The sequence below is a fragment of the Aethalodelphis obliquidens genome, unplaced genomic scaffold (genome assembly GCF_003676395.1).
Source record: "Aethalodelphis obliquidens isolate GAN/ISIS:26980383/991018 unplaced genomic scaffold, ASM367639v1 scaffold23, whole genome shotgun sequence".
NCBI classification, from domain to species: domain Eukaryota; kingdom Metazoa; phylum Chordata; class Mammalia; order Artiodactyla; family Delphinidae; genus Aethalodelphis; species Aethalodelphis obliquidens.
The window spans coordinates 8,049,713-8,065,989 of record NW_020837967.1 but is presented as its reverse complement, the minus strand read 5'-3'; the positions used below and the strand labels follow the sequence as shown (position 1 = coordinate 8,065,989).

Genomic DNA, 16,277 nt, shown 5'->3' with positions numbered 1-16,277 from the left:
TCGTCCCACCTACACACCCATTTCTTTCTGAGACTTGAGGAGGTCCTCAAGCTCTGCAAATTGATCGGGAAGGGCGGGGAGTGGATAGCGGGACTGAATCCATTGTCTAAGTAACTTAATAGCGATAAGGCCGGAGGGTAACACCTTCTGTGTCTTAAACCAAATTCAGTGAGCAGGAAGGTGCACATACGAGAAGAAGGAGACAAATTGATGTCTCTGGTGATAGTTTTCAAAGTACGTATGTTGGAGTTATCTATTATTAACATAACTTAATAGTAAGGTAATTTATAAAATCAGTGACAGAGTATCTTATTAGGCACTTGTGAGACAACTTCAACAAGAACTGGCTGATACCCTAAAAAAGCAATCTATGTCAGAGGCTTCACTGGAGGTCACGTCACGTTATCGTACTAATTTAGAAGATGAGGCACAGGATTTAAAGAAAAAATTACGTCAAGTCACCAGTCAGGTATGTATGAAATTTAACGTGTCAATACTTAATGTATAGGATAAAGTGTTTTAGGACACTAATTTTCTTGGACGGCTTTCTTTTGTATTTTCGTTACAAGTAAATTTATTACAATTTTGTTATCTTTATAATGCACTTGTTTCTTAAACTCTGACTTTCATTCTGCCGTTTGCATTATATATTTTTTCTTACAATGTTTACCCTCAGGAAAGTTGAGAATTGTGCATGATTCCTCACAGAAGTTGAGAGACTTCTTTTTCTATTAAACAGTATTTTTTAATGATATCTCTACTACCATGATGAAGCAAGCCAGATAAAATCAGAGGATAATGTTTAATGGAATGTTCCAATTTTTCATCTTCACTTTCGTGAATGGATATAGTATCTGTGGATATTTATTTCATGGATTTCAGAATAACTTGTACAGAAAGGTCATTATACAAACCAGTTGAAGTTAGGCATTGCCTTCATTTTCTTTTCATTTTAGATATATTGTAAAAGCTTAGAGATACTCAGATCGTGTATAGTATGTACACCCAAAATAGAAAATTAAGAAAATTATATAGATCCTGCCATTGTAATTTTTAAGAAAACTATTGAGATAATTCACATATCGTATAATTCACCCATTTAAAATGTGTAGTTGAATCTCTCCTTGTATATTCAGAGAGTCGTGCACTTGGCACCACAGTCAATTATAGAGCATCTCCATCACCCACAAAGGAAAACCCTGCATCCCTTAGCCATCACCCATGGCCCCCATCTCCCTCAGCCCCAGCAACCACCAGTCTAATCTCTGTCTCTGTAGATGTGCCTATTCTGGGTATTTCATATAAATGGAATCACACAGTATGTGGTCCTTTGTGATTAGCTTTTCTCATTTGACGTAACATTTTCGAGGTTCATCCATGTTATAGCGCATATCAGTACTTCCATTTCTGTTTATTGTCGAACAGCACGTTATGTGGCTAAGCCATTCATCCATTCATCAGTTGATGGGCCTTTGGGTTATTTCCAACTTTGGGCTGTTAATAATGCTGCTGTGAACATTCATTTACAAGTTACTGTGTGGACATAATTTTTATCTCCCTGCTGTTGGATTTTATCCTCTGAGTTAATTGGCTGATTTCACCTTTTCTTGGCCTTTACTCATGCTGTCCTTTCTGTCTTTACAGTTTCTTTTCCTCCTACCTAATCCTCCATTTATTCAGACCTGGCCCCCAGTCTTCTCCATGAAGCTCTCTCTGACTGTCCTAGCTCTCATTGACCCTGTCATCTAGTCTGTGAAGAACAGTTTAGCCCTTAGTTTTACACTGTTTTAATTTTTTTCATGAGAGAGAATCTTGTCTAAGTATAAATTTGTCTAACAGGGAATACTTATTGATATGCACGGCACCTGTCTTGCATAAATTGAAAATATTTTAGCTTAACAGTTGCTAGGATACAATTAAGTACTTTATACCATACCAATAATTTTTTCTTGGAGCTATTGATATAATAAATCTTGTATTAAAATGTATTTTAAGCAATTAAATATAAAATTAAAAGCTCTTAATCTAATAGAGGAGAATTGTTCAATTAAATGCTCTTTTTTTTTTTCCCTCACTCTGGAAAAAAAATCTAAATTTACCTTCCTTCATTATGCAGCCAGAACTGGGAATTTTGACATTTATAGCCTTTCACCAACTGTAAAGCTCTGTGGATAGCTTCTCCGATATCCATACCACATAACCTTAATTTTCTCATCCGAGTACTTTCTAGACATAAACAGTCGCTGGGAGTGAACTGATTCAGAACTTTGATTTAGCAATAGGGTGATATTTCCATGCCAGTGACTTAACCCTTCCTCTGATGGTCATGTAAGTTATGTACCACTCAATCCAGGAGGTGCTATTCGCATATTAAATCCATGATCACTGCCCACTGAGTAGTACAGAGAGGAAGTAAGTTATAAATTATTATAAGTGGAAAAAAGTACTGGTTGATTAGTGGAATCAGTGAAAGTTTTTGAAGTACTGGGCACATACATTCTGGTCCTCACACTCCCCGTTTACTGCCAATTTCAGTGGTATGGAGAATGCTTTCAGTGGGACTTGTACAGGAGACCACTTCTGTTGGCATGCCATCTGCCTAAAATATCAAATTGTTTAGAACATAAAATACAGCAATAGTAATAATTCTAATTGTAAACACTTAGCATTTACTATGCGCCACGTACTTTTCTAAATACATTATGTATACCCCCCTCCCCCAATTTAATCTTCCTGACATCCCAGTGAGGTCAGTGCTATTATTATCTTCATTTTACGGCTGGAGAAACTGAGACACAGAAAATTTAAGTAATTTGCTCAAGGACATCCAGCAAATAACTGGTGGAATTGGGACTCAGACCCACGCATTCTGGCTCCTGTGTAGATACTGCCTCTCACACTAGTCGCTGAAGCATCTGGTTGTCACCAACAGTAGTGTGTAGTGTGAACGTTCATAATCACTGGAAGAGCTGTGGTCATTCACATATGTGGATATTTAAAATTATAATTGGTATAGAGCATGGAATAAAAAATATAAATATCTTTCCCCATTTGGCCAATTTATAAGTTTGTGTATTTATTTGATAAAATATAATTTAAAGCATGAATGATGTTGTGGTTTAGTACTAGAGGTCAGTAACTTGTAAAGGGCCAGATAGTAAATATTTTAGGCTTTGTGGTTCATAAGGTGTCTGTTGTAGCAACTCAACTCTGCTGTTGCAGCAGGAAAGTAGTCATAAACAATATGCAGATGAAAGACATAAAAACAGATGATGGCAGATTTGCTAGATTATCAGTAATTTTAAAAAATTTTTTCTCCTTTTAGTTGCAGGAAGCACAGGATCGACGTACAGAGGCCATGAGATGTGCTGAGAAGACGCAGGATCACATCCAAAAGTACAATTTAAAGCAGCACAGAAAATAACTTAAGTATAGAGCAGATAAGCAGTATAGTATGAGAATTATATCAGTAATGACAATAAATACATCATTGTGAGGCTGGGTAAACATTTCAGCTTTGAGCTATTTTGAAATGCGTAATTTTTCTCCATTATTTCTAAATTTTTCACATTATCCACAGAACACAACTAGAAAATGGCACAATTGCCAAATCATCTACTTTTCAAAATTCTAAGAACGTATGTAATTGAACCTGCAGGTGTTTGTTCAGAAAATATGTGTGGTATTTTAAAAATCTATGTGTGAGAATAATTATTTTAAAATATGCATTTTAGGCTTGAAATTGAAAATGCCAAGTTAAAAGCTACAGTCAAAAAGCAAGCCGGCAAAATTGAACAGCTTCAGAAAAACCTGTTAAGTACAAGTTCAGTAAGTCAATCTCTTAATTTCTGTCATGCTGAAAAGGAATTTTAATTTTTATACTAGTAATATATAAGAATATTTTGGACAATATGAAAAGTCTCATTGATAAAAGAGCTTATTTTTATATTGATACTACTTGCTACTAGTAGCATAATTCCTCTTTATAGAGGAAGTTGACTGAAATAATAAAATTGATTTTTCTAGTAAGATTTTAATTAAAAAGATTGTGACAGTCCAAAAGCAATATTTTATATATACCACATTTTGTTAATTCATTCATCTGTCAATGAACACTGGGATTTTTCCACCTTCTGGCTATTGTTAATAATGCTGCTATGAACAGTGGTACACAAATATCTGTTTGAGTCCAGAAATTTGAGTAATGATTTGATCTAGAATTCTGAATTTCCCTTGTAATGTAAACCCTCCAGTGCTATTTTGAGAATGAATTACTTTTTTTTTTTTTTTTTTTGCGGTATGCGGGCCTCTCACCGCTGTGGCCTCTCCCGTCGCGGAGCACAGGCTCCGGACGCGCAGGCTCAGTGGCCATAGCTCACGGGCCCAGCCGCGCCGCGGCATGTGGGATCTTCCCGGACCGGGGAACGAACCCGTGTCCCCTGCATCGGCAGGTGGACTCTCAACCACTGCGCCACCAGGGAAGCCCGGGAATGAATTACTTTTAATGTTGTAGTTCGTTTTATTTATCAAGAAGGAATACTAACTAGGTCACTATGCAAGCATTTTTCTGAAAGGAATGTATTTTTTCCTTTCTTGGATTTTATTTTACTTTATTTTTTAAAGATTTTTTTTGATGTGGACCATTCTTAAAGTCTTTATTGAATTTGATACAATACTGCTTCTCTTTTATGTTTTGGTTTTTTGGCCAGGAGGCATGTGGGATCTTAGCTCCCTGACCAGGGATCGAACTCCCTGCATTGGAAGGCAAAGTCTTAACCACTGGACCTCCAGGGAAGTCCCCCTTTTTTCTGTTAAAAAAAGAAAAGAGATGCCAGTGAAAAAGTAGAAATGGCTGCTCAGTCAGGGCCTTACATAGTAACAGGTGCTCCTAGCATAGCAAGTTCAGGAACAATTTTTTTCCCAGACACTTGAGTTAATCAGCCTTTCAAAGGTGTAACGGCCAGTCTCAGAAAAGACTGATGTGTAATCCAGGATTCCAATTTATCAATGTATAGTGAAAGCTATGTAACTATTTACCAAGCAGAAAGGGACTCTCCTGCCATTTATACTCTCCTTTGTAGGGGAAGCTACCTATGATTTAAAAATCAGAAGATTCTATTGTGAACCCTAAGTTGGAGGGATGAGGTAGCACCTACCAACTCGTCTCTTTCCATCACAATAGTTAGATTCATGCAGTGTCATTATACAGATATACCTGTCAGGGGAACTAGAACATTCTATTGACTGGCCCTTCTTGTGTTAAAGAAACATTGAAAATTATTTTTTCTAGACTTGATGTAAATTAGTCACATTGTATTAGCATACTTTTCATACAAGTGACAATACAATATGTTGACAAAAGGAGTCTTATGTGAATGAGAGTGCCAGATGTCCCCTTACATTGTCAAACAGAAATCTATTCGGGTATCAGAAATTGAAAATTTTATAAGAATACCCCACACTGATTAAGCATATTAAAAATATAATTAGGGATTTTCTGTAGATTCCTATAGAAATGAGTTAGGATTATGACATAGAATTATTGGCCACTTTAAGGTCTACACAAATCAAAAATTTAATGAGACAGCTTTTCACCAATTCAGTCAGTAGCCCTGGCTTCTCTAGAAAGTTCTCATCTCAGGAATCCCCAGGCCAGAGCCAACCTGAGTTAAGATATATGGTCAGCACAGTGTTGAGATGAAGAATCTGGGCTGGGAAGAAGAGAGAGCTCTATCTGACTCAAGACTCCAAACAGTATAGTTGAGTATTCACCTGAAAGGAGTGTCAGAAGACTTCCATAAGGTCAGGTCTCTATGGAATAGGAAATTATTCAAAAGAAAACAAGGGCAGGGACTTCCCTGGTGCAGTGGTTAGGAATCCTCCTGCCAATGCATTGGACATGGGTTCGATCCCTGGTCTGGGAAGATCCCACAAGCCGGGGAGCCACTAAGCCCGTGCACCACAACTACTGAGCCTGCACTCTACAGCCCGCGAGCCACAACTACTGAGCCCATGTGCTGCAACTACTGCAGCCCACGTGCCTAGAGCCTGTGCTCTGCAACAAGAGAAGCCACTACGGTGAGAAGCCCGCGCACCACAGTGAAGAGAAGCCCCCACTCACCGCAACTAGAAAAAGCCCGCAGCCAGCAACGTAGATCAAATGCAGCCAAAAAGAAAAAGAAAACAAGGTCAAATAATTGATAATCTGATCCTTGTGAAAAACTTTCTCATTATAAAAGAAAATAAAGACAAAGTATGCTGGTCAACATCCTAAGGGTGAGGGTGCCCCCCAAGATTAGAAAATAACACTACACTCAAAGTAACACCAATAAGAATAAACATAAAGTGTCCAAGAATAGCTCTGTACAAGGATAATCCACACCAAGTAATGGCTCATGAGTGTGGCTGAGGATGTTGTCTATGAGGAGCGAGGAGGGGGAGAGAAAAGTACAGGTGATCTCAGCAAAGGGGTCAAGGCTGGAAAGGTAGGTTAGGGAATCCAGTACGAAGCCTTGAGATATAGGGAGCCCTGAGAGAATTTAGAAAGAGGATTAGAAAGGGCCAAGGACTGAACATCAAGGGTTACTGTCATTCAGACTGAGGTGGGCTCAGAGGAGCAGAGGCAGAGTGTGGTCATGTTAGCAGTTGCTGCTGAGAAGTAAAGCAGGGTAAGGACTGAAGAAACGGTTCTTGATGACCCTCAAAACTTTTAGTGGAGTTACAAGATTGAAAGTCAATTTAGTGTAAAAGAAGAGAATAAGTGATGAAAGATGAATTGTGGATGAGACCGTGCGTTAAAGAATGTAAGAGTCCAGGGCTTCCCTGGTAGTGCAGTGGTTAAGAATCCGCCTGCCCGGCTTCTCTGGTGGTGCAGTGGTTGAGAGTCCGTTGCAGGGGACACGGGTTTGTGCCCCGGTCCGGGAGGATCCCACATGCCGCAGAGCGGCTGGGCCCGTGAACCATGCCCGCTGAGCCTGCACGTCTGGAGCCTGTGCTCCGCAACGGGAGAGGCCACAACAGTGAGAGGCCTGTGTACCACAAAAAAAAAAAAAATCTGCCTGCCAATGCAGGGGACACGGGTTCGAGCCCTGGTCCGGGAAGATCCCACATGCCTAGGAGCAACTAAGCCTGTGCACCACAACTACTGAGCCTGCGCTGTAGAGCCTGGGAGCCACAACTACTGAGCCCATGTGCCTAGAGCTCATGCTCCGCAACAAGTCACCACAATGAGAAGCCTGTGCACCACAACGAAGAGTAGCCCCCGCTCACCACAACTAGAGAAAGCCTACACGCAGCAACAAAGACCCAACGCAGCCAAAAATAAATAAATAAAATTAATTCATTAATTAAAAAAAGAATGTAAGAATCCAGTGGCAGGGGTGGGGGAGAAAAAGGATGAGAGAAAAAGCTACAAGAATCAAGAAGAAATTACATTTTTATTTAGTGTATAGAAGACTTAAACTTTATTTAAAGAGAACAATGGTTAATAGAAATGGAGAAATTAAAACCTATGGAAGAATGCTTACAGAGAATAAAAGGCTTTATCTCATGTTGTGTGGGAATTTTTCAAAGATTATGTTAGTAGGATGTGATTTAACAAAACCTGGAGTATCTTAAACCATTGATGAAAATGTTTCTAGGGCATCTTTAGAAACTAAAACGTAAATATAGCCACTCTTTAAAAAAATTTCATTAACGTGTAAAAACCTCTGGGTTATTTATTTATTTATTATTATTATTATTTTGGTTGCTCCAGGTCTTGGTTGCAGCAGACGGGCTCCCCAGTTGCAGCAGGTGTGCTCCTTAGTTGTGGCATGCAACCTCTTAGTTGCGGCCTGCATGTGGGATCTAGTTCTCTGACCAAGGATTGAACCCAGGCCCCCTGCATTGGGAGCACGGAGTCTTATCCACCATGCCACCAGGGAAGTCCCAAAATGTCTGTTTTTAACAAATAAATTTTGGCAATTTAAATTCTAGGAAAATGATGAAATGATGAAAATGAAAAATCAATATAAGCTGTTTCAAGAAAAGTCATTATTTTTGAAGTCTGTCCTTATTGGCATCAGGTTTATAAACTGTGTTTCGCTATAAATGTATATTACTCATGAACTCATGAGAAGTAATATTTTTAAGAAAGAAGAGTAAGTCTCTAGGTTTTAAAAAATAATTAAAAAATTTTTTTTCAAAGTCTGAGGATGAAAAGGAGCAATTAAAGAAATGTATTGAGCTAAAACAGTCTCTGGAATATAATTTGGATGAAGAAATGAAGAAAAATAGTGAATTAGAAAAAGAGATTATTGGGTAAGATTTTAATATTTCTGATAATTTCAACTATTAACTAATTGATTTAACTATAATTTTGTTTTATTAAAACCTTAGATACAAATTCATTTTGTATGTGTATATTCATACTTAAATCATCCATCCTATTTAAAAGTTTACTTTAGAAACTCACAGCACAATCTGAAACTGTTTTGAGTGCCCCAGTATTACAATTCCTCTTCAATGATTTCTGAAACAATAACAATAGTGTGCCTTGTGTATAGTAATGTCACTCTGCTCTTCATCATCTACCTTGAATTTTTATGTCTGCAAGATATCTTTGCTCTTTTTTGGTAATCCTGCCTTCTTTTAGTTGTGTCCTTCCCCTTCAGCGTTCAAGTATTTTAATATCTAAAAACCTATTTGTGTCACTGTTTAACAACATCAAAAACTACCTTGATTTTGCTTATATTTTCTTTCTGCTCTAAAAGTTTAGTTCTAGAATATACATACAAAAACATATGTATGACTTAAAGAATAATAACATTAGTGATCATGTTTTGACCACTCAGATTAAAAAAAAAAAAAAATAGAGTGTTTCCCAATGTCTGTGATGCCTCCACATGGCTTCCTTTCTGGTTATTTGCTGAGCATAGTTAGCCCTCAGCATCCACAGATTCAACCAACCTCAGATTGAAAGTATTCAGGGGGAAGAAAATTCCAGAAAGTTCCAAGAAGCAAAACTTGGATTGGCCTCAGGTGGCAACTATTTCCGTAGCATTTATTTACATTGTATTTATAACTATTTACATAGCATTTACCTTGTATTAGGTATTATAAGTGATCTAGAGATGATTTAAAGTATACAGGAGTATGTGCTTAGGAGGACTTGAGCATCTGTGGATTTTGGTATTATACTTATGGTTCTTCCCTGATTCTCATTAGTATTTTTCTCTCATTTAATTTTCTCTACATTGCTTGGCATTTTGTTAGCATTGTGCTGGGCAAGATTTCTAGATCTCTTAAAACAGCTTGAAGAGACTGGTACACATTCTCTCTCTGCTGATTTCCTTTTTTATGCAGCTCAGCCTGGTTTTCTTCCCTGTCAACGCAGACTCCAGAGATTTTTCTTTCTTGTTTCCTTTTCTATTTTGAGTGAGTGTCGATGTTTTTTGTGTGTTCTTTCTTTACTTCTTGTAGAGGCTGTGGTCAGTAAGTACCAAAATGTCTTTTTGTGTCTTTTCAAAACATTCATATATGATATGCTTTTCTTCTTCAACTTGGACACTGATCTCTGGTTTATAACTAGTATTTAATAATAAGTTAATATTTCATATTAACATGCTAAAACTGGATACTAATAACAGCTTACTTATAAGAACTGTATAATACATGTATACACACACTATATTAACTCTTAGCGTGTGTCATAAAATTTTTCTTCATATTATTTACCTAAGATTATAATTTAGTCATTATGCTTTCAAACAATATTGGATTAGAACATATGAGAAAGAATTATAATTTATAGCATTTATTTTATATGATAGAACATATATCTGTTTAAATAATTATTAATTATCTACTCTTAAAGAACTTGACTTATTCATTCTATGCATTTCTACAGACTTAAGAAACTCTTAAAAATGCCAAGAAGGAAGTTAAATGAATATGAAAATGGAGAGCTTAGTTTCCATGGAGATTTAAAAATCAATCAAATTGAAATGGATATTCAGATTAATATGCTAAAACATAAGGTAATTTTTAATCAGTTTTGGGACCCAAAATTCACTTAATTTGGGGAAATACAAATCACTCCAAGCTTTGAGCAGTGAAACGCAGATTTGTCTCTTAATGTTTTAGATTTGATACCAGTAAAAAAGACAGCTTTTTCCTATATCATTTTTCCATAAAAAGGGCACACTGTTGACTGTCTGTGTCTTGAACCATGGCTAGTGATCTGAAGCTGAGCAGCACACCATTACCCCAAAGCATCCATTGTTTTTTGGTGACAGCTTTATTGAAATATAATGAACATACCATGTAGTTCACTCATTTAAACTGTACAATTCAGTGACTTTTAGTATATTCAAAAAGTTACACAGTTACCACCACAATCAATTTTAGACCATTTTCATCACCCTATAAAGAAACCCTATACTTTTTAGCCATCACCCTGTGCCAGTTTTCCCTTCCTCATATTCCCAGCCCTAGTACCACGACTGTACTCCCTGTTTCTATAGATTTGCCTATTTTGGATATTTCATGTCAGTGGAATCACAGAATATGGGGTCCTTTGTGACTGCCTTCTTTCATTCAGCATAATATTTTTAAGGTACATCTGTTTTGTAGCGTGGATCAATACTTCATTTCTTTTTATTGCTGAATAATATTCATTTGTATGGACATACCACATTTTATTTATCCATTCATCAGTTGATGGACCTTTGGGTTGTTTCCACCTTTTTGGCTATTGTTAATAATGCTGCTGTGAACATTCATGTCCAAGTTTCGGTGTGAACATATTTTTTTCATTTCTTTTTGGAATATACTTATGAATGGAATTGCTGTATCGTATGGTAACTCTGTTTAACCTTTTGAGGAACTGCTGTACTGTTTTCCAGAGTGGCTGCCCCATTTTACATTTTTATCCAAAGTGTGTAAGCATTCCAATTTCTCTACATGCCCGTCAACACTTGTCATTACCTGTCTTTCTGATTATAGCCATCCTAGTAGGTGTGAAGTGGCATCTCATTGTGGTTTTGATTTGCGTTTTGCTGATGACTAATAATGTTGAGGCACTTTTCATGTGCTTATTGTCTATTTGTGTATCTTCTTTGAAGAACTGTCTATTCAAGTTTTTGCCCATTTTTAAGTTGGATTGTCTTTTTATTATTGAATTGTAAGAGTTCTTTTTGTATCCTAGATACAAATCTTCGATCGGATATAGGATTTTCAAGTATTTTCTCTCATTCAGGAGCTTGCCCTTTCCCCTTCTTGATGGTGTCCTTCAAACCACGGAAGTCTGTCTTTTGGTGTCATATCTAAGAATTGCCAAATCCAGTCATGAAGATAAACACCTGTGTTTTCTTCTAAGAATTCTGTAGTTTTAGCTCTTGCATATTGAGTTAATTTCTACACATGGTATGAGGTAGAGGTCTAATTTTATTCTTTTGTATGTGGATATTCTGTTGTCCCAGTACCATTTGTTAAAAAGACTCTTCTTGTCTCATTCAATTATTTGGCACTCTTAAAATCAGCTGGCCATAAATGTGGGGCTTTCCTTTTAGATCCTCAATGGTAATGCATTGATCTATATGTCTGTCCTATGCCAGTACCAAGTCAGATTTTATGAGAATTCTTTCTTAGTCATCTTGCATATTACCAGTTGTTTTACGTAATAATAAAAAGTCAGTGTGGTGGAATGTCTTTAACTCTACTTCCGTGGAGGTTTTTTGCCTCTTGAAGGAGGCTGTGGCCAGCTTATGCCTCACTGACCCCATGACATGATGGGAAGTAGGTTTACAAAGGTAAAGTCCATTCCTTTTTTTCTCCCTCCATTCAGACCTTTAGTCTCTCACCCAGTGCCTCCCACTTCACTCCAGTTTCCATCAAATCTTGGTCACGAGATCTGCTGATTTAGTCTGCTATCTGCTTCATTATGTTTAGCTCATTATAATTCATAGACTCATCCACAGGTTTCACCATCTAGGAGGAGATTAAGTCTGGGCTGTCAGCTTTCCTCATTGGAAGTCTTTCTAAGCCATCATGTTGCAATTCACAATTAAATCATCTTTTGACGTGTTTCTTGTGTATGACACTCGTGCTGATCTTGTTCTTGACGTAGATCCTGAATTCTCAGAAACCACAGTTCCCTGTATCTACCTTCTTTTATTTAAAAAGAAAGAGATGCATAGCTGTACTTTATAGCTTTACACATAATGAATAGAATAACTATTTCATCCCATCCAAAGAAAAAATTTTAAGAGTATAGCTGTTAAAAACCAGGTAGGGCTTCCCTGGTGGTGCAGTGGTTAAGAATCTGCCTGCCAATGCAGGGGACAATGGTTCGAGCCCTGGTCCGGGAAGATCCCACATGCCATGGAGCAACTAAGCCCATGCGCCACAACTACTGAGCCTGCACTCTAGAGCCCGCAAGCCACAACTATGGAACCTGTGTGCCACAACTATTGAAGCCCATGCGCCTAGAGCCCGTGTTCCACAACAAGAGAAGCCACTGTAATGAGAAGCCTGTGCACCTCAACGAAGAGTAGCCCCTGCTCGCTGTTAACTAGAGAAAGCCTGTGCGCAGCAACGAAGACCCAACACAGCCAAAAATAAATAAAATCAATTTTTTTTAAAAAGGTAATAATCAATTTATCTGGGACAAATAATAGATTAGTAATTTGAATTTCAAAGCCAGTTTGTGTGATATAGAGAAGCACTGTGGTACAGTGTAAAAATGAGATAGTCCTACCTTCCCTTACAAACAAGCTTTAAGTAAGGTAAAGGAAAAATTGTATTTAATTATATCCTGCCAAAGGACACTGCATTTGTTTTACTACTGAGAAGATTAAAAATGCTTCCATGATGTTTTATTTCTTCTCTGAGGAAAGGACAATGAAGATTGAGTCCTAGATTAATAAATATTCAAAGCTGCCTATCCCTTAGAATTTCAGTTAATTGAGATGAGGTAAAAAAGTCTGATTTTGTTAATTAAACTGACGATTTCTAGTTGTTTTTCAACTATTATACTTCATATGTCTCCTTGCTTACCAACCTTCCTTATCTTCAAACTTGAGGGGAAATTCTGAAGAGGCATACCTGCCTATCTGTAAGAAATTGTAAGTGAAGGGAACCTGCCAAAAACTTCCTCCTGAATAGTTCTTAGGTCTTTCTTCTAGTTATCTGCTTCTTCTCATCAGCACTGTTTGTCATTTTAAAGTAATCTCAACATTTATTAGATTACAGTTTATAGGAAACCAATTTCTACTGTGTCAAAGTTATGTTTCTTATTATCTCTTTTTTTTAATCCACTTTTCTATCTGTTTTTTTCCTAAAAATCTCCTCAAAGTTTAGTAGCTTAAATAAGCAACGTTTATTTTGTTCACAATCTATACTTAGGAAAAGCATAGCCAGGAGAGCTGGCCTCTCTTCCCCTCAGTTGGAACACCTACCCTGAACACCGAGGCTCTCTTTGTGGCCTGAGCTTCTCACAACATGGGGCTGGGTTCCAAGGTTAAGAGCCAGGCAGAAGCTGTGTTGCCTTGTCTAACCTCGCCTTGCAATTCACACAGCATCTCTTTCACCATATTCTGTTCATTAGGAATAAGTCACTTATGCTTGGCCCATAGTCTACCTTTTTTTAAGGAATAATTTTTTTTAAAAACTCATGGATACATTTAAAAACCAGCATAATCTACCCACTGGCCACAATTTTTTATATTCCTTCCACATGAAGAATACACTTATCCCTACTCAGTTCCCCCACAAATCTCAATTGTTATGGTGTCAGGCTCAGGCTTGAGTCCAGGATCTTACCATCTTTCACCAGGTACGGATGGGGATGAGGCTCCTGGGTGTGGTTTCTAGAGTATAGCCCCTTGAGTACCAATCCTCTCAGTACTAAGACTTGAGAGCTAAAGGGACAAATTTTCTGCCACCCACATACCCAACATTCTGTTAAACTGCTAAAGACGCTCCCATTCAGAAATGGAAAATGAAAGACATGCTGGTCCATAGCAGTTCTGAAATACAGCCTGATACCTGCTGCCAGCTCTTTGGTTAGGACTTAGTCCCGACCATGGAAGTGATTCTCCTTTGCTGTACCCTCTGAGCTCTTTGTTCTGTCCTTTTCGTAAGAAATGACCTGTGTTTGCAGCTGAGTAGTGTTTCTCAAGCCAGCAAGGGAAGAAAATTGCACTGAAACCTGGAGGAAGGGGGACTTACAGAACTTCTAAGAAAATCCCAAAGGCCTCTTCTCATTTTGTACTGTCTTGGTCTCTGTTAATCCAAGCTAGCAAGCAGTGTTTTTGCTACCACAGTTCTCTTTAAAGCTTTGAGTGTCCTGTGAATTTTATTGGGGTTCATGCCATTGGAAAAGCTACCCTCCCAAATCTTTTTGAGATAAGCTCTTCCCCTTGGGCTTCTTGTGAAGCTGTTGTAGGACGGGAAACTTTGTAGGATGATGCCTTTAAAATTCTTATGCTTTTTTAAAGATCCTTAAAGGAATTTGAGGCACCAACTTAAGTCTTTCCAGGGTGTTAATAAAGGGTCCTACAGTCTTGGCTTTATCTTTAGACCATGTTTTCCTGGCAGCACCCTAAATCCTATCTTAGCCCAGAACGTATTTCTCTGTTTTAGCATTATTTGGGCATGTGGAGATGCTGTAAATGGGATACAGATATTTGAACCCAATGAGTCCTGGATCCTTTATATTTAATAGTCTTTTTTTTTTTTAGCTTATCCCTCTCATCAATTTTACTTTCAGCTGCTTTGTAGCTAGAGTCCCCCTTCCTCCAGGTTGCAGTGTCATTTTCTTCCCTTGCCTAGAAGCTGTCACCTTCAGCCTCTTCAAGGGCCGTCAGGCTTCCATTAACAGTCTTACGAAGCCCTGGGAATTTCGTGAGATAAGTGTCAAAGAATTTGTAGACATGTTTTAAAACTACCACATCCACTTGACCTTGTCTTACCAAATAATCATTCTGTCTAAAGGGAAGTTCTTCCCAACTTAGTGTCGTTGAAATTCCAGCAAGTTTTTTTGTTTGTTTTGTTTAGTATGTTCTCTTATTCTGTAGAAAGTAACAAAGCATTACAAGAATTAATGGCACTTTTTCGTTCAGAAAAATGTATGGATCATCTCGCTAAACTATTACACTGGGAGATGTGATTTCTTCTTAACCCTGTGAAGCATTTCTCCTTGGAATGCAATTCACATTAGCATAAAATATTTGTAGTTCAGAAAAAAGGCTTATGGTATTAGAAGCCATATTTACAAGACTCATTAGAGTCTGATTTTCAGAGTCTTATTTTGGGAGGCATTTATTAATTCAGCCCTAAATAACTCAATATGATATCCCTAAAACTTTAAAAATCATGGAGGGTTAAGATGAGGGTGGGGAAGGAGTAAGAGACTTTCTACTAAGAGGTGACTTATAGTCATTTTATGGAGGAAAGACATGAAACAATAGAAGAATAAAAGAGTATAAAATCAAATGCAAATGTTGTGTAACAATGATGACAGTAAAGGATATATATTTGTGGCTCTTGGTGGTTTGAACGTTTTTCTTCATTTTCTTAGTAATTGAAGGTCCTACATGCTACAATATAGACACCATTTTATTGTAACTGAATTTATTTTAAAAGTTGATACTGGTTTTGAGTTAGGCTATTCTCAGTCTACGTCCCTAATTACCAAACGATTTTATTTTATTCATGCAGATTGATGACCTTACAGCAGAACTGGAAACTGCATCTTCAAAATGTCTACATCTGGGTGCAAAAAATCAAGTTCTTCAACAGGAGTTATTATCTATGAAAGTAATGCAAAAGAAATGTGAAAAACTAGAGAAGAATAAAAAGAAGTTGGAACAAGAAGTAGTGAACCTCAGAAGTCATATAGATATGAATATGATAGAACACAGTCAAGTAGAGCAGTATAAACGGGAGATTGAAGAAAGAGCAAGACAGGATATAATAGAAAAATTAAAAGAAGTCAACCTATTTTTACAGGTTAATTTTTTGATCTGTAATGTGCTTTAATTCACTTCACTATAAATTACATTTCGGATGTATACATTTTATGTGTTTCTTCTACTTCCCTTATAGCAGTTTGTTTTGTAAATTCCTGGAAGGAAGGTGGCATTTGTTTCTGCCTTTAATATTTCGGTTTCCACCATTATTCTCACTAAATTGATCTTTCAGAACGATTCTCACTAGAGAATCATTTTATTTTTAAGACCAACTGGTATAAAACAAAACTATTAGGATGAAAAGAAAATACTGTGATTTAGAAA

At 37.3% G+C, this 16,277-nt stretch overlaps 1 protein-coding gene across 10 annotated transcripts in view; it reads left to right on the top strand.

The window, feature by feature from the left end:
• Positions 1 to 16,277, top strand: part of ANKRD26 (ankyrin repeat domain 26) — a 92,452-nt gene that overhangs the window by 66,188 nt on the left and 9,987 nt on the right. For all 10 annotated transcript variants that reach the window (XM_027121657.1, XM_027121653.1, XM_027121649.1 and 7 more), the window contains 6 exons: positions 317 to 469; positions 3,326 to 3,396; positions 3,735 to 3,828; positions 8,189 to 8,301; positions 9,890 to 10,019; positions 15,703 to 15,993. In XM_027121657.1, coding sequence (XP_026977458.1) covers positions 317 to 469; positions 3,326 to 3,396; positions 3,735 to 3,828; positions 8,189 to 8,301; positions 9,890 to 10,019; positions 15,703 to 15,993 — 852 coding nt within the window. The remainder of the gene's footprint in view (positions 1 to 316; positions 470 to 3,325; positions 3,397 to 3,734; positions 3,829 to 8,188; positions 8,302 to 9,889; positions 10,020 to 15,702; positions 15,994 to 16,277) is intronic.